We start from the raw sequence: 24,548 nt of genomic DNA on the forward strand, positions 1-24,548 counted from the left end.
GCATTCTTTCTCCACATACCTAACCATGTTTTAAATCTTATCTTTCTGCACACATTTTTCTTCTTGTATGAACTTCTCCCTCTTGACATCATGTCTCTTATAAATAAATAGATATAAAATTTAGGGCAAGATAAAGAGTAATATGAAAGGTTAACTGCAGAAATGATGAAATCCGAATATCTAAAGGTGGAAATGCTTTGCTACATCCAATTTTTTCTCATCTATTTTGTATACTTTGTAAATTCTTATAACCCACAAATAATGTCCTATACAAAAATAACAGATTCCTCTTCTTTGATGTGATTTTTTTAAATGCATGTACAATCAATCGCTGTTAAATTGTTTACCCATTTGTTTCTCTTATTAGTCCAAAGAGAAGATGTGTGAGAACACGGAGCCAATGGAAAGTTCTTCTCAAACCACCACAACTGTACAAGCAACAACCACAAAATTCAGGGTCCTAACGACCACCAGAAGAGCAGTGACATCCCAGCTGCCCACCAGCCTGCCCACAGAAGGTACTCTAGATATTCTTGCTTTTTCTCTGAAAGAAGGGAAAGTCACTGTGTTGACATGAACTGGAGTAGCTCTATAGAGGGAAAGTTATCCTTTGACAAACTGGATTTCTAAAGGATTTCTAAAGGGGAAAAGACAAAATTATTATGGAATAAAAATATGTGTTGGGATTCTTTTAATGTACAGTGTCTTTTATTAAGATTTAGCTTTTACTAATGATTCTGGCTATTTGTCCTCCCTAAAAAAGAAACATAGACTTCCTTTTATATTGCTAAATTTTGTTGTAACTGAATTCAACATTTCAGTCACAGGAGAGAAAGGCAAAATGCATATAGAGAAAATAGATAATTCTACTTATATGCAGTTCTTATATTTATCTAAATACAGACAATAAGATATGTTGGTCTATAATCTATGGAGGGCCACTGTGTGTCACAGAAATTGTCTTGGAAACCATTTCCTCTGCCAGGGAAGACAAAAGTACTGGAGAATATTGATTTATGGGCACAACTCATTGGGGGAAGAAGGTATATCAGCCAAAATATAACCATATATTCTGAATGGTACCACTAGGGACAAATGTGAGACTAGTTGGCCAAGAGTGAGCTTTGGGGGGAAAAAATGGTCGTACTTATTTATGGTCATCAACCTTACTTTCATTTGAACAATAAATTAAACTTGAAACTTTTGCTTTTAATTGAAATTTAATTGGACATTAAAAATTAACTTGAGGGGCGCCTGGGTGGCTCAGTTTGTTGAGCGTCCAACTCTTGATTTCAGCTCAGGTCATGATCTCAGGGTCATGGGATCAAGCCCCAAGTCAGGCTCCATGCTCATTGTGGAGTCTGCTGGAGATTCTCTTTCTCTCTCCCTCTGCCCCTCCCCCCTACTCATGCTCTCTCTCTAAAATAAATAAATATATCTTTTAGAAAAAGTTAACTGTAAAGTTATAAAATGAGATGAGGACAGCTGTTAAATACATTTTATCGCTTTTAAAACCAATGTTGTATTTTAATCCATATTATTTTGTGTTCTTCTATAGCCTGTGGAATATTTCTGTAGTTTGAATCCTACCCAGTGAAAATATTACTTCAGTTTGAATCCTACTCTTTAGAATAAATATAACCACTGAAATAAGAAAAAAAAGGCATGTTCATTTGTTTATTTTATTCATTATGGGCAAGATCTTTTCATTTATGATTTTGGTCATATTTATTAGCAATGGATAGGCATTTAACTTTTGAAGTTAAATTCATAAATATTGACAGATCTTTACTTTTCCAATTAATTTAGAATTTCATCATCTTGATTTTTTAAAATAAATAATGAAGGCCATCACTATAGAGTCTAATTGCAATAAGTCATTTTCAAAAATTAAAAATAAGTTCATTTTAAGTTAAAATTATAACCGTGTACTTTTCTCAAGATCTTAAGAATCTTATAATACTTTACTAAAGTTTTGATCTTGCAATCTTAGTAAGCAATTTTAGTAGTACCTATGTAAACTAGCACTTTGCTCTCATTGCACTAGAAATTAACTGAGTAAGATTTTCAAATCTATTCATGTTATAATTAAGGCATTAGTAGACCATTACTGGTCATCAGATTTATGCACCATTAAATTTTTTTTTGTTACAATAACTTTGAATTTCTCTTCCAGATGATACCAAGATAGCACTACATCTAAAAGATAATGGAGGTAGGAATTGATATTTTTCTTTTATAAATATCTTTAGATACTTATTCATTTCATTCATTTAAATATGAGAAAGAATATGTGGGCTTCTAATATAGAGTGAAGTTATATTTCAGTCTCTGTTGGTATTTAACATGGGAAGAATTTATTGTTTGACTTGAAAATCAAAATGGTTTCAATAGCGGAATGAAATTCTAATCCACATGTTTGCCTATGAAAACTACAGGACACCAATGAGCAATTATAAAGTGAAAATTTATCCACATATCTTTCTCTTCTTTTTTGCACTATTCTTTGGTTTAATTGTATATAGGGTATCTGCATGGTGCAGGTATTGGTTTCAAATGGGTTTTTCCCCCCTAAGTTGACTACTCAACATTCTTTATAAATAAAATTAAGAACTAAATCAATATAGAAATATACTTTATAGGCCTTTTTATCTTTTATGTGAAGCAAGGGACAAAAATTAGACATGCAAAAAGAACATTTAGGTAGTTACATACTTCACATTTTTCTAACACAATTTAGTGATATCTATAATGGTCCTTGAAAATTTGAGGAAGAAAAGTTTTACTGAAAGAAGACTGTGAAAGATATTGCCTAAAATTTTAAAAATAGTTCTTTTTCTATTAAACTATTTTAGCTCATATGTGCTTCGCTATCATAGTTTCCTGGATCTTGATAAAAGAGATTTTTTTATCAGTAACTATTTATTCAGCTCAAGAAGGGGAGGTGCTCCTCTTCTTAGCAGCCTCTTTTATGTAAACGTGGCACCCTGTGATATTGATCTAGACACAGTTTTACTTTTGCAGCCCCGGCTGATTTTGTAAGTAAGTCAAAATCCAATGTATACATTGTTAGGGATTTTTTTTCTTTTAGCAATTGAAGAGAATACTGTCTAATTTACTCAGTCTAGGTTAAGTAACAAATACTTTGTTTTCTTAGGTGACTGTATGATAAGATGTATGCATCTTTAAATTTCATATCAATCCATTTGAAAGATAAGCTGCTTAGCCTCTTCACATAATCATTATTATATCAATTACCCATTCTCTTGGGTCTGTACCATAGTGTTTTATTTCATTCATTCCTTACTTATTATTGTATTAAAGCTGTGAATGGATAGCTTTACAGATGACCATTTGCAACATTATACAAGCTAGAAATAAGTTAAAATCTTAGCACTTGTAGGTACTTTAACAATCCCCCAGTTTAGAATTTTTCAGAGCAGGATGCTACTTAGTTTCATGTGAACATAAGTCTTCAAGTTGGCCTTACCTTATTTTATTTATTTATTTATTTTTTGGTCGATCTGCAAAGTTTTTTGTTTTTTTTTTTTTCAACTTTCCTGTTACTTTTTTTTTATTATGTTATGTTAATCACCATACATTACATCATTAGTTTTTGATGTAGTGTTCCATGATTGTTTGCGTATAACACCCAGTGCTCCATTCAGTACGTGCCCTCTTTAATACCCAACACCAGGCCAACCCATCCCCCCACACCCCTCCCCTCTACAACCCTCAGTTTGTTTCTCAGAGTCCATAGTCTCTAATGGTTCATCCCCCCCTCCGATTTCCCCCCCTTCATTTCTCCCTTCCTACTATCTTCTTTTTTTTTTAACATACAATGTATTATTTGTTTCAGAGGTACAGGTCTGTGATTCAACAGTCTAACACAATTCACAGTGCTCACCATAGCACATGCCCTCCCCAATGTCCCATCACCCAGCCACCCCATCCCTCCCACCCCCCACCACTTCAGCAATCCTCAGTTTGTTTCCTGAGATTAAGAATTCCTAATATCAGTGAGGTCATATGATACATGTCTTTCTCTGAATGACTTACTTCGCTCAGCATAACACCCTCTAGTTCCATCCACATCATTGCAAATGGCAAGATTTCATTCCTTTTGATGGCTGCATAATAGTCCATTGTATATATATACATCTTCTTTATCCATTCATCTGTTGATGGACATCTTGGCTCTTTCCATAGTTTAGCTATTGTGAACATTGCTGCTATAAACATTGGGGTGCACATACCCCTTCGGATCCCTACATTTGTATCTTTGGGGTAAATACCCAGTAGTGCAATTGCTGGGTCATAGGGCAGCTCTATTTTCAACTTTTTGAGGAACCTCCATACTGCTTTCCAGAGTGGCTGCACCAGCTTGCATTCCCAGCAACAGTGTAGGAGGGTTCCCCTTTCTCCGCATCCCCGCCAACATCTGTCATTTCCTGACTTGTTAATTTTAGCCATTCTGACTGGTGTGAGGTGGTATCTCATTGAGGTTTTGATTTGGATTTCCCTGATGCTGAGTGATGTTGAGCACTTTTTCATGTGTCTGTTGGCCATTTGGATGTCTTCTTTGGAAAAATGTCTGTTCATGTCTTCTGCCCATTTCTTGATTGGATTCTTTGTTCTTTGGGTGTTGAGTCTGATAAGTTCTTTATAGATTTTGGATACTAGCCCTTTATCTGATATGTCATTTGCAAATATCTTCTCCCATTCTGTTGGTTGTCTTTTGGTTTTGTTGACTGTTTCTTTTGCTGTGCAAAAGCTTTTTATCTTGATGAAGGCCCAATAGTTCATTTTTGCCCTTGCTTCCCTTGCCTTTGGTGATGTTTCTAGGAAGAAGTTGCTGTGGCTAAGGTCGAAGAGGTTGCTGCCTGTGTTCTCCTTTAGGATTTTGATGGACTCCTGTCTCACATTGAGGTCTTTCAACCATTTGGAGTCTATTTTTGTGTGTGGTGTAAGGAAATGGTCCAGTTTCATTCTTCTGCATGTGGCTGTCCAATTTTCCCAACACCATTTGTTGAAGAGACTGTCTTTTTTCCATTGGATATTCTCTCCTGCTTTGTCGAAGATTAGTTGACCATAGAGTTGAGGGTCCATTTCTGGGCTCTCTCTTCCATTCCATTGATCTATGTGTCTGTTTCTGTGCCAGTACCATACTGTCTTGATGATGACAGCTTTGTAATAGAGCTTGAAGTCCAGAATTGTGATGCCACCAGCTTTGCTTTTCTTTTTCAACATTCCTCTGGCTATTCGGGGTCTTTTCTGGTTCCATACAAATTTTAGGATTATTTGTTCCATTTCTTTGAAAAAGGTTGCTGGTATTTTGATAGGCATTGCATTAAATGTGTAGATTGCTCTAGGTAGCATTGACATCTTCACAATATTTGTTCTTCCAATCCATGAGCATGGAACGTTTTCCCATTTCTTTGTGTCTTCCTCAATTTCTTTCATGAGTATTTTCTAGTTTTCTGAGTACAGATTCTTTGCCTCTTTGGTTAGATTTATTCCTAGGTATCTTATGGTTTTGGGTGCAATTGTAAATGGGATCGACTCCTTAATTTCTCTTTCTTCTGTCTTGTTGTTGGTGTATAGGAATGCCACTGACTTCTGTGCATTGATTTTATATCCTGCCACTTGACTGAATTCCTGTATGAGTTCTAGCAGTTTTGGGGTGGAGTCTTTTGGGTTTTCCACATAAAGTATCATATCATCTGCAAAGAGTGAGAGTTTGACTTCTTTGCTGATTCTCATGCCTTTTCTTTCTTTTTGTTGTCTGATTGCTGTGGCTAGGACTTCTAGTATTATGTTGAATAGCAGTGGTGATAGTGGACATCCCTGCCATGTTCCTGACTTTAGGGGGAAAGCTCTCAGTTTTTCCCCATTGAGAATGATATTCGCTGTGGGTTTTTCATAGATGGCTATTATGATATTGAGGTATGTACCCTCTATCCCTATACTCTGAAGAGTTTTGATCAAGAAAGGATGCTGTACTTTGTCAAATGCTTTTTCAGCATCTATTGAGAGGATCATATGGTTCTTGTTCTCTCTTTTATTAATGTATTGTATCACATTGATTGATTTGCAGATGTTGAACCAACCGTGCAGCCCAGGAATAAATCCCACTTGGTCATGGTGAATAATCCTTTTAATGTACTGTTGGATCCTATTGGCTAGTATTTTGGTGAGAATTTTTGCATCCATGTTCATCAGGGATATTGGTCTGTAATTCTCCTTTTTGATGGGGTCTTTGTCTGATTTTGGGATCAAGGTAATGGTGGCCTCATAAAATGAGTTTGGAAGTTTTCCTTCCATTTCTACTTTTTGGAACAGTTTCAGAAGAATAGGTATTAATTCTTCTTTAAATGTTTGGTAGACTTCCCCAGGGAAGCCATCTGGCCCTGGGCTCTTCTTTGTTGGGAGATTTTTGATGACTGCTTCAATTTCCTTAGTGGTTATGGGTCTGTTCAGGTTTTCTATTTCTTCCTGGTTCAGTTTTGGTAGTTGATACATCTCTAGGAATGCATCCGTTTCTTCCAGATTATCTAATTTGCTGGCACATAGCTGCTCATAATATGTTCCTATAATTGTTTGTATTTCTTTGGTGTTGGTTGTGATCTCTCCTCTTTCATTCATGATTTTATTTATTTGGGTCCTTTCTCTTTTCTTTTTGATAAGTCTGGCCAGGGGTTTATCAATCTTATTAATTCTTTCAAGAACCAGCTCCTAGTTACGTTGATCTGTTCTGCTGTTCTTTTGGTTTCTATTTCATTGATTTCTGCTCTGATGTTTATTATTTCTCCTCTGCTGGGCTTAGGCTTTATTTGCTGTTCTTTCTCCAGCTCCTTTAGGTGTAGGGTTAGGTTGTGTATTTGAGACCTTTCTTGTTTCTTGAGGAAGGCTTGTATTGCTATATACTTTCCTCTTAGGACTGCCTTTGCTGCATCCCAAAGATTTTGAACAGTTGTGTTTTCATTTGCATTGGTTTCCATGAATTTTTTTAATTCTTCTTTAATTTCCTGGTTGACCCATTCATTCTTTAGTAGGATGCTCTTTAGCCTCCATGGACTTGAGCTCTTTCCAACTTTCCTCTTGTGACTGAGTTCTAGTTTCAAAGCATTGTGGTCTGAAAATATGCAGGGAATGATCCCAATCTTTTGGTACAGGTTGAGACCTGATTTGTGACCTAGGATATGATCTATTCTGGAGAATGTTCCATGGGCACTAGAGAAGAATGTGTATTCTGTTGCTTTGGGATGGAATGTTCTGAATATATCTGTGAAGTCCATTTGGCCCAGTGTGTCATTTAAAGTCTTTATTTCCTTGTTGATCTTTTGCTTAGATGATCTGTCCATTTCAATGAAGGGGCTGTTAAAGTCCCCTACTATTATTGTATTGTTGTCAATGTGTTTCTTTGATTTTGTTATTAATTGGCCTATATAATTGGCTGCTCCCATGTTAGGGGCATAGATATTTACAATTGTTAGATCTTCTTGTTGGATAGACCCTTTAAGTGTAATATAGTGTCATTCCTCATCTCTTATTATAGTCTTTGGTTTAAAATCTAATTTGTCTGATCTAAGGATTCCCACCCCAGCTTTCTTTTGGTGTCCATTAGCATGGTAAATGGTTTTCCACCCCCTCACTTGCAATCTGGGGGTGTCTTTGGGTCTAAAATGAGTCTCTTCCAGACAGCATATCGATGGGTCTTGCTTTTTTATCCAATCTGGTAGCCTATGTCTTTTGATTGGGGCACTTAGCCCATTTACATTCAGGGTAACTATTGAAAGATATGAATTTAGTGCCATTGTATTGCCTGTAAGGTGACTGTTACTGTATATTGTCTGTATTCCTTTCTGGTCTATGTTACTTTTAGGCTCTCTCTTTGCTTAGAGGACCCCTTTCAATATTTCTTGTAGGGCTGGTTTCGTGTTTGCAAATTCCTTTAGTTTTTGTTTGTCCTGGAAGCTTTTTATCTCTCCTTCTATTTTCAATGACAGCCTAGCTGGATATAGTATTCTTGGCTGCATATTTTTCTCATTTAGTGCTCTGAATATGTCCTGCCAGTCCTTTCTGGCCTGCCAGGTCTCTGTGGATAGGTCTGTTGCCAATCTAATGTTTCTACCATTGTAGGCTACAGATCTCTTCTCCCGAGCTGCTTTCAGGATTTTCTCTTTGTCTCTGAGACTTGTAAGTTTTACTATTATATGTTGGGGTGTTGATCTATTTTTATTGATTTTGAGGGGGGTTCTCTGTGCCTCCTGGATTTTGATGCCTGTTTCCTTCCCCAAATTAGGGAAGTTCTCTGCTATAATTTGCTCCATTAAACTTTCTGCCCCTCTCTTTCTTCTTCTTCTTCTGGGATCCCAATTATTCTAATATTGTTTTGTCTTATGGTATCACTTATCTCTCGAATTCTGCCCTCATGATACAGTAGTTGTTTATCTCTCTTTTTCTCAGCTTCTTTATTTTCCATCATTTGGTCTTCTATATCACTAATTCTCTCTTCTGCCTCATTTATCCTAGCAGTTAGAGCCTCCATTTTTTATTGCACCCCATTAATAGTCTTTTTGATTTCAACTTGGTTAGATTTTAGTTCTTTTATATCTCCAGAGAGGGTTCCTCTAATATCTTCCATGCTTTCTTCAAGCCCAGCTAGTATCTTTAAAATCGTCATTCTGAACTGTAGTTCTGACATCTTACTAATGTCTGTATTGATTAGTTCCCTGGCAGTCGGTACTGCCTCTTTTTCTTTTTGTTGAGGTGAGTTTTTCCACCTTGTCATTTTGTCCAGAGGACAACAGATGAATGAAAGAACAAAATGCTAACAGGGTAACGACAACCCCAGAAAAATATACACTAAACAAATCAGAAGAGAACTGAAACCAGGGGAAAAGAAAGGGAAGGAAAGAAAAAGGAAAAGATTAAAAAAAAAAGAATATGATCAAGTATGATCAGGCTGGTGCATAGATCAGTGCCACACACTAGATTTTGGGCATATTTTGGTCTGTTAGAAGAAACTGCCTCCCAAAATTTTAAAGAAAGAAAAACTTATATATGTACAAAAATAAGAGTAAATATGATAAAGGAATGGAATATGACTGTAAAGATTAAAATTATAAAAGATTTTATAAAAGAAATTGATAAGTTGGTTGAAAAAAGAAAGAAGGGGAATTAAAAAAAAAGGGGGGGGAGAGAATGTGATCAGGCAGGAGACTAGAACAAAGCCATACACTAGAGATTTAGGGTATATTTTGGTCTGTTAGAAGAAACTGTATCCCAAAATTTTAAAGAGGGAAAACTTATATATATACCAAAAATAAGGTTAATTACTATGAAGGGATAGAATATGACTCTAAAAATGAAAAATAAAAAAGACTTTTTAAAAAGGGATTGATAAGATGTTGGTTGAAAAAGGGAAAAAGAAAAAAGAAAATTAAAAAAATTAACTTTGAAAGACTAAAGAATCATGGGAAAAAAGCCATGACTTTATGTGCAGTATTCCCCTAGTGCTGGAGTTCTGCTGTTCTCATTGATGCTTAAGCTTGGTCTTGCCTGGCTGTTCTTGCTGATCTTCTCGGGGAGGGGCCTGTTGCCATGGTTCTCAAATGTCTTTGCTGGAGGCGGAATTGCCCTGCCCTTGCCGGGGGCTAAGTAATCTGCTTGGTTTTGCTCCTGGGAGTTTTTGTTCCCTGCAAGCTTTCCATACAGCTTTGGAGGACGAGAGTGAAAATGGCCTCCAAGTCTCTGCCCTGGAGGAGCTGAGAACTCGGGGCCCCACTCCTCAGTGAGCCCCCAGAGAAAAGCAGTCAATCACTCCCGTCTACCCTGTCTCTGGCTGCACTCCGTGCTCACCTGGCCTGTGACCTAGCGTTTCTATCTCCAAACCCTGCAGATCCCTGTGGTGAGCTCCCGCGCCACTCCTCCCGGGGGAGGAAGGGATGTCTCTCCGGATCTTCCACTTGTTGGGTCCCTGCTGGAAGAGCAGTGGTCCGACTGTGCTGCGGATCACGGTTTATGGCAACCCCGAGCTGAGAGCCCACTCCTCGGCTCTTTCTCTGCAGCCGGCTTCCCCGCTCCGATACCTGGGAGCTCTGCCGCACTCAAGCACCCCTTGTCTTTCTGTGACCCCGAGGGTCCTGAGACCACACTGTCCCAGCGAGGGTTCCACCCCCCTGCTTAGCCACTGGAGCGACGTCTCTCAGTGGAGCTGTCTTCTAAAAGTTCCGATTTTGTGCTCCACTGCTCTATCACTTTCCAGTAGCGGCTGACGGAGGCCCCCTCCCCCACGGTCTGTCCTCCCGAATATCGCCTCGGATTCACTTCTCCACACGTCCTACCTTCCAGAAAGTGGTCACTTTTCTGTTCAGAGAGTTGCTGCTATTCTTTTCTTCAATCTCCTGTTGAGTTCGTAGGTGTTCAGAATGGTTTGATCCCTATCTAGCTGAATTCCTGGGACCAGATGAAATTTAGGTCTCCTACTCCTCTGCCATCTTGCTCCTCCCTGGTGTTACCTTATTTTAAAAGAGGGTAGTATGACATGAATGAAATGGAGGAGAGCTTCCCAAGAGGCTTCTGTTGTATTTGTTACATTTAAATCTTAATATGGGTAGTGGTTTCATTTCTACGCTTTCTTTTATCTTTTTTTAATGTTCTAAATATTTAAAACAAATATTCTGTAATGCTAACAGAAAAAAAAAGGATTCCTGTGATTAAATAGTATGAGATATTCTGGATGAAAGAAAATTAAAGAAGTTTCTTTGCTAGACAGCTGTTCAAAGCTTTTAATGTTCATTTGTTTATTCATTCATTAATTCCTGCTGAATGCCTGCTAAGTGCAGGGCACTGTTACAGGCTCGGGCCATGACAAGTGAACAAGACTTAGCCAAATTCCCTGCTTTCAAGGAGCATGTATTCTAAAGAAATTTCAAGTTGGCAATAAAGTATTGGATCTGGCATTTCTCGACAATTTGGTCATAAAACTTTTCTATAATTTGCATCTCATGGATTTAATGTTTTGTGAAATACACTTTGGGAAATAGTTCCCTAGAATATTACCAATTACCCCAAGGAAGATCCTTAGTTTTGTTTAGTGCAGCAAGGAATCTGAAAACGCTGAAGATTTTCTTAATGCAGTGCATTAGAACTACCTTATGATGTTGAGAAATCAAGTGAAGTAAATTCCTGATGTAAATGGAAGACATTTTTTTCTTTTTTGTTATACTAGAGAAGTTGACTGTTGGATTTTCAGATGATCATTAACATGCAGCATGTATCCCCCAGAATTCCAAAATATCACAATAAGACTTTGAAACTGTGTCTATATACTGGAACTCTTTTCATGTCTAGGGTTGTTTATAAAGCACTTTTTCTGAAAGTACAGTTAAAGCAGACCAACCTGACCAGTATTAAGATAAATGTTCCTTCAAAACAGTGCTTAAGGGAAATTACACATTACTTTTTATCACACCTTCATTAAAATAGCATGCTTTCATTGTTTTTTATCTTATGGAATTTGAAGATTCAGGGAGGATCGCCAATTTAAATCTAACTTGATTAGTTGATTAAACATGTTGAAAACAGAATTCAGAATTGTTTTCCCCTTCCCCATCCAGGTAAACATTTTTGCAAGATGGAGCTAATAATGAAAAAGGATGCCTAATGTAAATGTTTTCTCACATTTATTGAGAATTTTTTTTTTAAAAAAAGCAAGCTAATAAATTTTTGTAAATTGCTATGTATTGTTGCAAAGAAATTTAGCACATTCTATTTCTTGATTTAATTTCATTTAATTGGCTGTTTCTAAAAGCATTTTAATTTAGAGGTCTGTATGTTCCTGAAAAAGAGGGTGACATTTTTTCAAAATAGTCAATATGTAGCTAGAAGCTAATGATGCTGCCTTTAGATATTGGATTACCTTGGCTCTGAGTCTTTCTGGGACATTGCTCTGGGTTGAAATAGTCAATTTTCTAGTGGCATCCACAGCTGACATGATTATACATTCACTTTCCAGGAGATTTTCCTTCATCTTTGACATGAGAGTAGAAAATGCTTCTGAGCAACTGGGCACCAAAGGCTCACCACAGGGCTCCTCATTCACAGGACCCAAACTGAGTTACAGCCAGCTAAGTCACTCTTGATGAATCTTCAGTTGTGATTTAAGTTTCCTGCTACCTTTAGAGTAGGACTGGTAGAGCTTCTGGAAGTTTCAGGCTAGTTTCTGGGTTGGAGAAGTTTTATTTGCCTTAAGGGTTGAGTGGAAATCCTAAGACCTATGAATAATCTGGAGACAAAAACGTGACAAATCTAAACAAAGAGAATGATAGCTACGGAATGCAGGCTCCCTAGTGAGGTATAGCATTGATTGATTGAATGGTGGAATACAAAGACTAAGAAGAGCCAATATAAAGATAGCATTTTATCTCCATCTCTACAACTGTCTCCAAATAGTTGGAGGAGAAAAAGAAAAAGAAGAGGAAAACGAAATCTGTGCTGAGTGTTTACTATGTTCCCGGCACCATTCTAAATGCTGTCATGTGTTACCTCATTTAATTCATGCCACATCCCCGTGAGTTGGTCCTGTTCTTATTCTCATTTTATAGCTGAGGAAATGAAGGTACAGAAAGGTTAGGTTATCTGGCTAGTATGTGGCAGACCTGGTGTGTGACTCTATTTAATAATACAAATTCCTTAATACAGATTCCAAGTCCTCACAACCTCTCAGTATTACTGTGTTCTTCCAATACAGGTCTCCTACATCAAACTTCCAATAGGAAATGCCACATATTCCTACACTATTATTTTTCCTTGCTATAACAACTGACGATACTTTTAAGTGTTGGGAAATGAAATTTTATTTTCCCGTGTAATGACACAGTAGTTTCCATTTTATCCTTTCTATGAAAATCACTATGTGCTGATTCTCCTGTGGAACTGAGTAGTGGTCTGGATCATGGGCATATGTTCTCCAAACTACAGGCAACTGTGTGTCTATGTTCAAAATCTAATTTAAAATTCTTTCAACCTTCTTGGTTTCTCTGGAAATTCAGGTTTAATTCGCCATGAAGGGGTTTCTAGACTGTGTTTTTTTAAATATATGTATTTCTGTAGATAGTGGTTATAAACATTTAAAATCACAACTTCTTTGGGTTTTCAAATCCTGGCAGAAGCTTACTTGAGGAGTTACATTTCCAAGGAATGACCTAGCTATATACTATAGTAGGTACAACTATTAAATGCCTTCTTTGGCATTTGACTAGGTTGCTTCCTAATGACACTCACCACCTAAACAGAAATGTAAATGTCTTCAAGATGTGACCCGGATAAAATTATATCCAGAACTGAAAAGAGGTTTGCAAGTTGAATCAATGGCAAGGTCCTTTAATTAAGAAGTAAAATCTTCAACCAGATTCAGCTCAACTGGGCAAATTGAATTGTACCATTCTGCTACACTGCAGATGTTAAAATTATTTTAAGCTCTAAAATCCTGTGATTTGATTTTATTATTTAAAATATGTTGACTAAGGGGCACCTGGGTGGTTCAGTTGGTTAAGCATCCAACTCTTGATTTTAGCTCAGGTCATGAGTTCAGGTCACATTGGGGGTCCATGCTGATGGTGGAGCCTGCTTAAGATTCTCTCCTCCCTCTCCTTCTGCCACTCTCCCCCTCTCTTAAAAAAAAAAAAAAAAATGTGTTGACTGAGATTGATCAAAGTACCAAAACTACATTTGCTCTTGGTTCCTCCAAATGTTCTTCCTTTTGATAAAGTGAAGTGTCTTTTTAAAAACATATTTGAGGGCGCCTGGGTGGCTCAGCTGGTTAAGCAACTGCCTTCGGCTCAGGTCATGATCCTGGAGTCCCGGGATCGAGTCCCGCATCCGACTCCCTGCTCAGCGGGGAGTCTGCTTCTCCCTCTGATCCTCCCCCTCTCATGCTCTCTGTCTCCCATTCTCTCTCTCAGATAAATAAATAAAAAATCTTTAAAAAAAAAAAAATAAAAAAATAAAATAAAAAATAAAAATAAAAATAAAAACATATTTGAATATGAGTTCTTAATTGCTAATAATAGTTAAAGTAACAGCACTCCAGAGAGCATTGATGTATTATGCAGGTGGCACTGTGGAATTTTGCTACACCTGGTTTCTGAAAGGCTGCATTCTTGAGTCAGAAGGTGTGTCACCATCAAAGAGATGCTGGAATAGCTACATTAAGCAGTTTGCAGAACATGATCAAGTTAATTCTGAGGTACAAATCTGCAAAGTGGTTGATTTCCAGGATCAAATACAGATATACTTTGAATGAGCTACTATGGAATAGTGGGTCTAAATTCTGATTCTGCTGTGTTTAGTTTTTTATTTCTGAACATATCCTGAGATTCTTCATCCAAAGATAAAATGTTAGAACATTATTCTGGTTTTTTCACTAGAATACTTCTAAGGTTATATTTTTATTACCTAGTCTGTAGTGACAGAGCAAGTGTCTAATGTTTCATTTATCATTCAAATTGTTTTTTGACTTTAATACATAAATCATCAAAGTAACATATCTTTCATTTTTCCTCCCACCTTCCCTTGCTATTTTTTTTCATCTACTTCTTTCACATAGATCACAGCTGTAAAGGAAAGGGAAACTGTTATTTCCTTTTGACGGGCTATTGAATATATTTCACTTTCTGTTTCTAAAAACTATAAAGTATCCTGACATTTGGTTTTATCCTTTGCTTTGTTTGGCTACTTTTCATGGTAGCACTAACTTTATTCTAAGCATATGTATGCCATAATTGTGAAAATGTCTTATGCTGCAGAATGTGATTTTTGAATATCCCCTAGGATTAAGAATTTCTCTCCTAAAATTTCATCCAGAGTAGTGGTTCCCAACTTTTTCTGTACATTAGAATCACCTGGTTATTCTCATCTAATTTTATTATTCCAGCTTATAAAAACCCCAGTGGTCAGACTGCTCTTCCCACCAATTAAATCTGAACCTCTGGAGCTGGGACTCAGGCATCAATATGTTTTAACCCCACAGGTGATCCCATGTAAAGTTGAGTTGTGAGCAAGTGGTCTGATGCAATGCTTCATAAATAATAAGGTGCATCAGAATCACTGGGTGAAGAGGGAATCTTGTAAAATGCATTCTTTGCTATAGGCATTTTAGGATAGAACCCAAACCTTGGCATTGCATTTACAACAAGCTCTCAAACTATGCAGACACCACCAGTTCACAGACCACACTTTGAGTATCAGGAGTTGAGTAAATTCTTGATTTCTTTATGCCAGAGTCCCCCAAACAAGAATGACATGTCTTACTCTGAATCCATGCATTGGTCCTCACCTATACCTCATGACTCCCATAAAACAACATTTTAATTGATGACAACAACAAATTATCTCTGTCTCCATGTAAAGAATGCATCTTGCTCAGCAGAGATAGGGGACCCTAAAGCATTATGTCTGTTATGTCATTAATAGAAAATTAGTCCATTTTAGTTATTGCAAAATTATTTTAGTAAAGACCATTACACTTTCTGTATTTCATTGAACCATATGAAATTGCTGGGGGTTTTTTTGTTTTTTTGTTTTTTACCAAATTTGACCTACAAAAATTGCAATCTCATTGTTCAATCTAATAGTTTAAAAAAAGTCATTATCCAGCATAGGAAAAGAAAGAGAAAATCACTTTGGAATATACTTTTTCCCCTTTATGTTGATTTGTAGGTAAGAATTATAGAGTTTGTGCTGATGATAGGATGTAGAACAAAATGATGTAACAGAACCTCTCAGGAAACACACACATACATGGATTTCAAGAGGTAGCTCCAGATACACTTTCCATTTGCCATTGGCAAAATGTTTTACTACATATCTTTCTCTGATCAATACCTCCCTTCTTTTCTGTGCTCATCTCCTAAATAATTTTCTATCTGCCCTCTTTTTGTCAGATACCTAGCCTTGGGAATCTCCTGTTAGAAGAAATAAACTCCCATATACCATTATATTTTGGAACCTGTGATTTATGAGAGGCCTCAGGAGCAATTTTTTTTGTTACCCAATATTTCTTGTTACCCTTCCTGGGGCAAACATGTGTAAAGTTATTATAATTTTTTAGTATGACATATCTAGTGATCATAGTTAATTGCCTTATGCTGTTAAAATAATATACACGTCACTAGAAAATTACATTTTATGTTGATTTAATTAGACTTGATTTCATTTATTGAGGAAACATTTCTTACACCACTATATGCCTGGCCCATTGGTAAATGATGGAGATACAAAGGTAAACAAGGGCTGCTACCTGCCATAAAGAAACAAGTGTACTAGTGGGATGACATAAAGAAACTAACCAATAATTAAATGTGGTGTGAAAAGTACAATGATAGACTCAGGAAAAACTATGAAGGCAGAGAAAAGTCATCTAAACAAAACTGAAATAATGAGAAAGATTCTCAGAAGAGATACTTGATCTAAGTTTTGAAGTATACATAAGATTTGTGCAGAAAAGGAACAGAAGAATGACATTTCAGTGGAGGGACCAGCAAAGACAGAAGTCAGTAGCCTGAGACATCAAGATCTATTTGGGTAACCAAAGAGTCACCACATTTTATTTGGCTAGGGTAAAGATGTACACAGGTGGTGGTGGATGGTGAGGTTGAGAGATAAGTAGGGGCTTTAGCACTCATAGCCTTTTACGCCAGGCAAGGGAGTTTATTAACTTTATCCAAAGACACTGGGAGCCATTGACATCATTTAGACAGGAGAGTGCCATGAAAAGTTTTACATGTTTAGTAGGTCATTCTTGAGGGATTGTGGGGAACAGAGGGGAAAGGAGTAAGCCTGAGGCCAGGAAAACTACTTAAGAGATTGTACTAGCAATCCATAAAAGAAAGGCTGAGAGGCCAGAGTAGTGGCTGACAGTAGGAATAAGGAAGAGAAACTGGACATGAAAAGTACTTTTTAATGAAGTGAAACTACATAACTAATATCTGATTGGATGTGTGATTTATGTGATAGAAATTGGCCAAGATGGCTGACAGGACTTGAGCTTAGTTATCTGGATGTGTGATGATACTGTTTAATACGGGTTACCGGAAGAGGACAGGTTGTGGGGGGAGGCAATGAATTTAATTTGAGCTTACTGACTTTGAAGTATCTGTGGACCAACCAAATGAAGATGTCCAGTCAGAATTTTTTGACGCAAATCTGAAATTCACTTGAGAAATACAAGCAAAAGATATAAATTTAGGCATCATCAGCATAGAAATGACAGTTGAAGTTATGAGAGTGAATGAGATCACAGAAGGATTGTATAAAAATTAGAAGAGCACAGAACTAAATGGAGAACACTAAGTTTTGTTTAGAAAACTGCAAAGAGAGTTAAAGAGATAGCAAGAAAACTAGTATATTTTGCTATCACAGAAACCAAAGAGAAGAACATTCTAAGGAGGAAGTAGTAAACAATGTCAATGCTATAGGCAGGCTGAGAGAGAGAAAGAAAGAAAGAAAAAGAAAGAAAGAAGGGAGGGAGGGAGGAAGGAAGGAAGGAAGAAAGAAAAAAAGAGGAAGGAAGGAAGAAAAAAAAAAGAGGAAGGAAGGAAGGAAGGAAGGAAGGAAGGAAGGAAGGAAGGAAGGGAGAGAGAGAGAGAAAGAAAGGTAAAAAAAAAATAGAAAAGTGACCATTAATTTAGGTAACATGTTAGCATTTGTTGGACAGTTCTACATTCCACAGTAATACAATTCCCAGATAGAATTTGAGAAGTCCATGGGCAAGAAGGAAATTGAAGTCAACAGGGACAGGCTACTTTTTCAAGATGTTCAGTGAAAAGGAAAGTAGTGATTTCTGTTGTTAATGATGTCATTTTATTCTAGGAGCTATTTACATGTTATAGATGTTGAGTACAAAGAAGACATAAAGAAAGGAATTAAAAGATGACCAAGAATGTTTTCATATATCAACAAGTAGGAATGGGTCAGTCAACATGGATGAGAGGAGATAGGTGGGAGGGAGAAGTTGAGGGAATTTCATCTGAGCTTCCTGCTTTTTCAGTGTAGTAGGAGAAAAAGTAGTATGGGGAGAGTAAGTGTGAGAGGTCAGAGTATGGTGTCTAGGAGTTGAGAGAACCCATAAAACATTTCCAAGGGGAATGGAACAAGAGGCCTTCTATTAATGTGTAAAGGGCCTGCCAAAGTGTATTTGGAGCCCACTAACCTTGGCGACCGTTCTTAAGGTTTTGTGACTTAAATACTAAATTTTTTCATGTGTGCTTCAATTGCCAAAGCTTATTTCTCATGTAATATGCTGATCTAGTTGAAGAAGGAAGGAAGGAAGGAAAGAAGGAGGGAAGGGAGGGAGGGAGGGAGGAAGGAGAAGGAAGGGAGGGAGGGAGAAAAGAAGAAAGATGGAGAGAAAAGATATGCTATTTTTAAAAAGACATAATGATTAAAGTAATTTAATCCATTAGATAGTAAATTTATTTTAATCTTTTTCACAGGTAGATTTTCAGTGACTTACTATTCCATTAAGACTAATTTTCACCTTAGTTTTATTCTAGCTTAAGTAATACCATGTTAAGATTTTAAATGTACCATGGGTAGTAAGGACAGGAGTCCTTATTTAACATTGATTCATAATAGTGCTGTAAGTTTCTATGACCAAATGTTATTATTTCAGTTACAATAATGAATTAACAATTTGTTTGATAAAATTTCAACCATAAGTGACTTTAACATATATTAACATTAAGTTCAACAATCACTAAAGAAAATGTACAAAAAATGTAGAGCTAAATTTAAATGGAATTCTAAGAAATATTTGTTTAGGCTGAAGAAGACAAGAGAGGAGGAGAAATGGATCACATAATGGATGGACACAAAGAAGAAAAATAGAAAAAAAGTCAAATCCAGCCCTACCAATAATTATACTAAATGTAAATAGAATAAACACTCCAATATGGTGATTAACATAACATAATAATAATAAAAAAAGCATAGATTATCAGACTGCCTTTTTAAAAAAGCAAGAGCCTCAATGAGGTACCATTTTACACCCATGTCAAAATCTAAAACTAAAAAGACAGAACACTAATACTGATGAGGATATGGTGCACCAGAAGTCTTTTACATTGCCAATCAGTGTGGTATAGTACAATCCCTTTGGAAAAGTGACAATTCTATAAAACCTAAACATACATCTTCCTTTTGATCCAGAAATTCCACTTCTATGTATTTATCCAAGAGAAAACATATCCACAAAAATATTTACAAGAATATTTATAGCAACTTTATTCATCATTGCCAATAACTGAAAACAGTCCAGATGTTTGGCAATAGAAAAATAAACAAATTGAGTATTCATACAGTGGACTACTATTTAGCACAAATAAAGAACAAACCAGTGATACATGCAATGATACAGATACATCTTAAAAACATCATGTTAGGTAAAAAGAGCCAGGCACTACAGAGTACAGACAGTATGATTCGGTTTGTATGAAATTCAATACAGGCGAAACTAATCTACTATAATAGAAATCAGCTTAGTGGGTGCCCATCATGGGGTGGGGTGTGATGTGGTTAGAATTGACTAGAAAGGGGAAAAGGGAACTTTCTGGGGACATGGAAATTATTAAAATGTGTTATATTGTACACTTAAGATCTGTGCTTTTCGAGGCTGCAAGTTTTATCTCCTTTAAAAGAGAAGAGAGAGGTTTTAATGTGTTGCTCATAAACTAAATACAGTTTTTTGAAAAATCTCATGAATAAATTCTTCCAAGCCTCTTGAAATTCTCAACTAAAGAAAGGAAAAAGGCATATCCTTAGCAAACCAGCTTCTCAAATTAGTAGACATAAAATTTAACACTTCTGATTATGTGATTCATGTTTTGCTTTAAATTATTCTTAGAACCTTCCCATGTAGTTGCTAATAATGATAAAATTATCTAGAAATGATTGGGCTGTTTCTGTATACCAGGTACTTTTCTAAGGGTTTTGTATGTTATCTCATTTAATCTTTAAAGAAAGTACTGCTTTGAAAAAGTACTATTATAATCCCATTTTACACCTGAGGCAGTGGAAGCCCTGGGATTTATGTAATCTGTCTAGGGTCACATGGTTGGTAAGGAACGCAGCTGGGCTTTACCACCAATGATCTGGTGTCAGAGCATAAGCTGTGCTTTCCAATGCCATCCTGTCTGCAGGGAGGATTGCTCCAAATGTTGCAGTCAGCCATGAAGCCATTTGTCTGCCATTCCCCCACTGTTGAAACTATCCAGCTTCTCAGCGAACAGAAGCAGCATCAACTGCCACATCAACGTCAGAATGAGCATGGTGGTTCCTGTACCCCCAACACTTTGAGACCAAGGTCCTTGCAACTGTAAAACTCCTGGGAGTACCACGTACCACTTTGTGGGGCCATTTTACAAAGCTTATTTGGTGGAAAAGATTAGGATGAGGCTAGTGCTCACCTCCCGGACTGACCATGTTCTATCCCACATTCAACCTGTGAAACTTTATATTTCAGGAAACTTGATATTCCAGGATCTGGGGGCAGGCAATTATGATAATAACACAATTTCTCTCTTCTCAAGCAGGCTACCTGATTCTGTCCCTGCTAGGGGTATTATCTGAGCCAGGTGAAATATAAATATTCTGCAAAACTGGCTCTCAGTGGTTTTAATTTTTTCTTCCTACCTTTGACACATGGGCACTTTTTATTAGCTCTGGTAACACAAATTAAAATGAAATTCCAGACCCAACCCAATTTTTTTTCGAGTTTCTGATTCTGTCTCTGTATGATGCATAGCACATACATGTCGTCCTGCCCATTCACCCTCCTGGAGGACTGTATATATCAAACCACAACGAATAACAAAAGGGTCGTGTGGTTGTTGAGAACATGAAGGACTGAGGTTTTAATTCTAAGGCACACACACAGGCCAAAATGATATCTTTAGCAACTAAATTAAGTTATGCTTTCTTAGGAAACCCAAAGGTTTTCATTAATATTGAGCATAAAATCAAATGTCAAAGAACTTGGGATTGATTTAATAATATTGATTTAATATTCAGCACTTTTCAAAAGAAGTTGCTTATGGATAATCACTAGAAGGTTGATTTTATTTAGATAGTTTACTGCACCTCAGCAGCTGGGCTCTTTGTTTTTCAAATAATGGCTGCAGGTTCTATCTTGCATGGCCCATGGCCCAGCTCCTGCTGTGGTCTGGGGATAGATTAAAGGGCCTTATTGGCCTGTTTTCCTAATGGTGGGTATACAATGTGAGATAGAGCTTGATCTCTCCACTGGAAAAACTATTTATGAGATAGATGCCCTTGGATTCATGCACTTCAGCTTCAGTGAGAGACTGGATCCAATTTCCTTGAATAATTTCAAGAAGGCCTGATATTGACCTGACAGTGCAGCCATGATTAAGAGGAGTGGAAAGACTAAGGGTCTATATTAGCTAAGTGGTTTGAACACACGTTTGCCTTTCCCCACTGATAGAAGCAAGGTGAAGAGGGTTCTTCCTCCATGTTGAGAAAACCTGGTGGATTTGGTAGGGAAGTAAACACTCATTATGATACTCATAGTTTTGTGTATAAATGACCTGTCAACATAAGTGACTTCATTCGGGAATGGATTGGATTAAATGGTATGAGGAGTCACTCTGTTCTGTACCCCCCAATCTTAAAAGTACTTTCGTCAATCTTATTTTTGGTATTTCATATTCACTGTGAATATATTCAGTAAGAAAACTCTACATTTTTTCTGTACTTTAAAACCCTGATTTCTTAACCCTTGCAAGGGCTTGGCATGAAATTAAAAGAGAAACAATTTCTGTGAAACTCTTTAGTTTAATATTTGGATGGGCAATTTAGGTGCTAAGATCCCTTTTCTTTGGATTATTTTGTAGAAGTAGAGACACATTTTATTTTTCAAAAATAAATTTTAAATATATTTTTAGGAGGACGAGACAACTGTATACAAAAACACCTTTGGATAGAAAGCTAATGTTAAGAAAAGTTTTAAAGGTTAAGTCTTATAAAGATCTTGGTTGCCGAAAATATTAGATACGTATGTAGACTACTTTTAAAAAGTAGTACATACATGGGGCTCCTACGTGGCTCAGTGGGTTAGGCATCCGACTCTTGATTTTGTCTCAGGTTCATAAGATCGAGCCCCACATAAGGCTCCGCGCTCAGTGGGGAGTCTGCTTAAGATTCTCTCTCTCCCCCCTGCCCCTTCCCCACTCTTCCTCTCTCCCTCCTTCTCTCTCTCTCTCAAATAAATAAATCTTTAAAAAAAAAAGTAGTACATACACAAGAAGTGAAAAATGATAATGGATTATTCCACAGATTTACTTTGGGTCTTATGGCAGTTGTAAGCACTGTAAATCCCCTCTTTTTAGATGCTCACACATATGCCTACACTAAAGCACCAATCACATAATGAAGCTAGAAGCGGGCTGGGTGTGGTGACTGCTATCCAAAATCCCTCATTTTGATGGAATCAAGCATTTTTTTAAAAAAAAATGATTTCACAGAAATTTTATTTAGCTTCATTTTTCTAAGATGAAAGGTAACGGATTATTGTTTAAAAAAAGGATTGTCATCCCCTAAGCTCTTTTAGCCCAGAATGTTTTATATGTTTCCCTGAATGAAATTTCACAGCTGCCCTGTTGCAGCCCAGGCTGCAAAAGAGAAGCAGGGCCAGCTGTCCCTGCCAGATATTGTTCTCACCATACATAATGCACTTAGCAGGGGTTTGTGCACCCATTTTAACATCTTTTCACAGTATTTACCCTAATCCTTCCAATGGAGATCATAATGTGCATTATGAATGTATTGTCACAGTGACACATATTGTGGATCAGGTATAGCTTATATAATAGTTCCAAGGGACCCTTAATACCTGAATAATATTGACAGATTGGCAAGCATCAAAAAAATTCAAACACCGAAAAAATTCTGAATGAAGTCAAGGTCATGATCATGGATGTAGAAATTCAAAAGCACTAAGAGGAAAAATAGATGAGCTACAGAATGAGATCAGTTACAAGGGAAACTTCCAAAGGAAAGTCAATTTAACTAAAAATTTTATCACTTGATTTTCTTCCATGACATGCTTTAGGTTGTAAATGGGTTAGATAATATTCCACAGGGAAAGTCATGTGTCTGTGTGTGTTTTTAATCCAAGACTGGAACACTAACATTGTAAGCATTCATAGTTTAACTTCATTCTGAAGCTTTAAAAAGAACATTTTGACATCACGTGTATAAGATTTATGAATTTTGCACAGATTTGTGCAAGACTTTGTCCAACCCATGAGCCTCTTGGTCCCCCAAAGGATATTAATACATTGTGGAATTTATGGGCTGTAGTGTTTCATTTTAAAGCCAAGAGAAGAGTTAGTTACTAAAGTGAATAAAATTTCAGACAAGGAGTATTTCTATTTTAGTTTTACTTTATTTCTGGACTTTAATTACTGGCAAGATTTAATAGTGGGTACAGATCATTTTAGCAATGTATTAAAATCTTTTTAACATATTGAAGAACTATACTTCTAAATACCAAATATCAGTGCCACCTGATATTCTGATGTAAATCCTGAGAAAAACATCAGTCATATAAAGAGCAAGGAGAGGTAGAGTTTTAAAATCAGACACAACACTTTGAAGAAACAACCTGTCAAATTTTTTTTTCCTTCTTTCTCTTCCTTCTTCTATTTCCTTCTATCTTTCATCTTTCCTCTTGTCAATAGGTCATAAACTTTTCTTGGAGTGCAGCAAATGAAACACATTTGCATGAGGTCTCGAATATTTTTCATATGTATTTAAAATGCCTTTTAAAAATCTGTTGTCTTTACTATCATGGTAGCTAAAACTTACCGCAAAATAGCAGATGGCTTAGATAAATTTGACAATTTTTATAGCCTTTTCTATGTCTAAATATTGATCTGCATTTTATAAAGTACTAAAAAGTAGGAACTCATGGGTCATTCAGTGGGTCAGAGGAGAGTATATTATCTTTGATACTATTGATTTTCTGTGTTTCATTTATGTTTTAAAATTTGTCTTAAACAGAGTAGCAAAAAAAAAATGGCCTCGATTTGATAAGCTTTTCACATATATCTATATACTTCCTTTTTGGGCTTTGAGGCTCCGTTTTATGGTATCTTACTATCCTTTATCACTAGTTGCTCTTATTTGAATACAGGATGTAAGGCTAAAAAAGTTAAAGATTTGAATTGTCCTGTGCGCAATACTGTATGTGTATGAGTATAGTTGTATGGCTTTTGTTCACTTTCGGACATGAATGAAAGAGCATAAGATATTTCTAAGACTAGAATAAGAGTTTCAGTCTTCCGACTAGATTACTCGTGACCTTTTGGAATAGCTCCTCCAACTCCTCATGGACTCTCATGAGCTTAAGTTTGTACCTGAAATAGGCTCAAGGTTTTCTCTGACCCAGTTGTGTATGCCAGTTTCCAAGAACAATCAGTCAAACCACAGGAATGAATGACTATTTCCAAAATTGACATTTT

General features: G+C 36.6%; 1 protein-coding gene across 2 annotated transcripts in view; it reads left to right on the forward strand.

Moving 5' to 3' along the window:
• Positions 1-24,548, forward strand: part of PLXDC2 (plexin domain containing 2) — a 462,643-nt gene that overhangs the window by 388,142 nt on the left and 49,953 nt on the right. For both annotated transcript variants that reach the window (XM_078075200.1, XM_078075201.1), the window contains 2 exons: positions 368-518; positions 2,177-2,215. In XM_078075200.1, the coding sequence (XP_077931326.1) occupies positions 368-518; positions 2,177-2,215 (190 nt within the window). The remainder of the gene's footprint in view (positions 1-367; positions 519-2,176; positions 2,216-24,548) is intronic.

The sequence above is a fragment of the Halichoerus grypus genome, chromosome 6 (genome assembly GCF_964656455.1).
Source record: "Halichoerus grypus chromosome 6, mHalGry1.hap1.1, whole genome shotgun sequence".
NCBI classification, from domain to species: Eukaryota; Metazoa; Chordata; class Mammalia; order Carnivora; family Phocidae; genus Halichoerus; species Halichoerus grypus.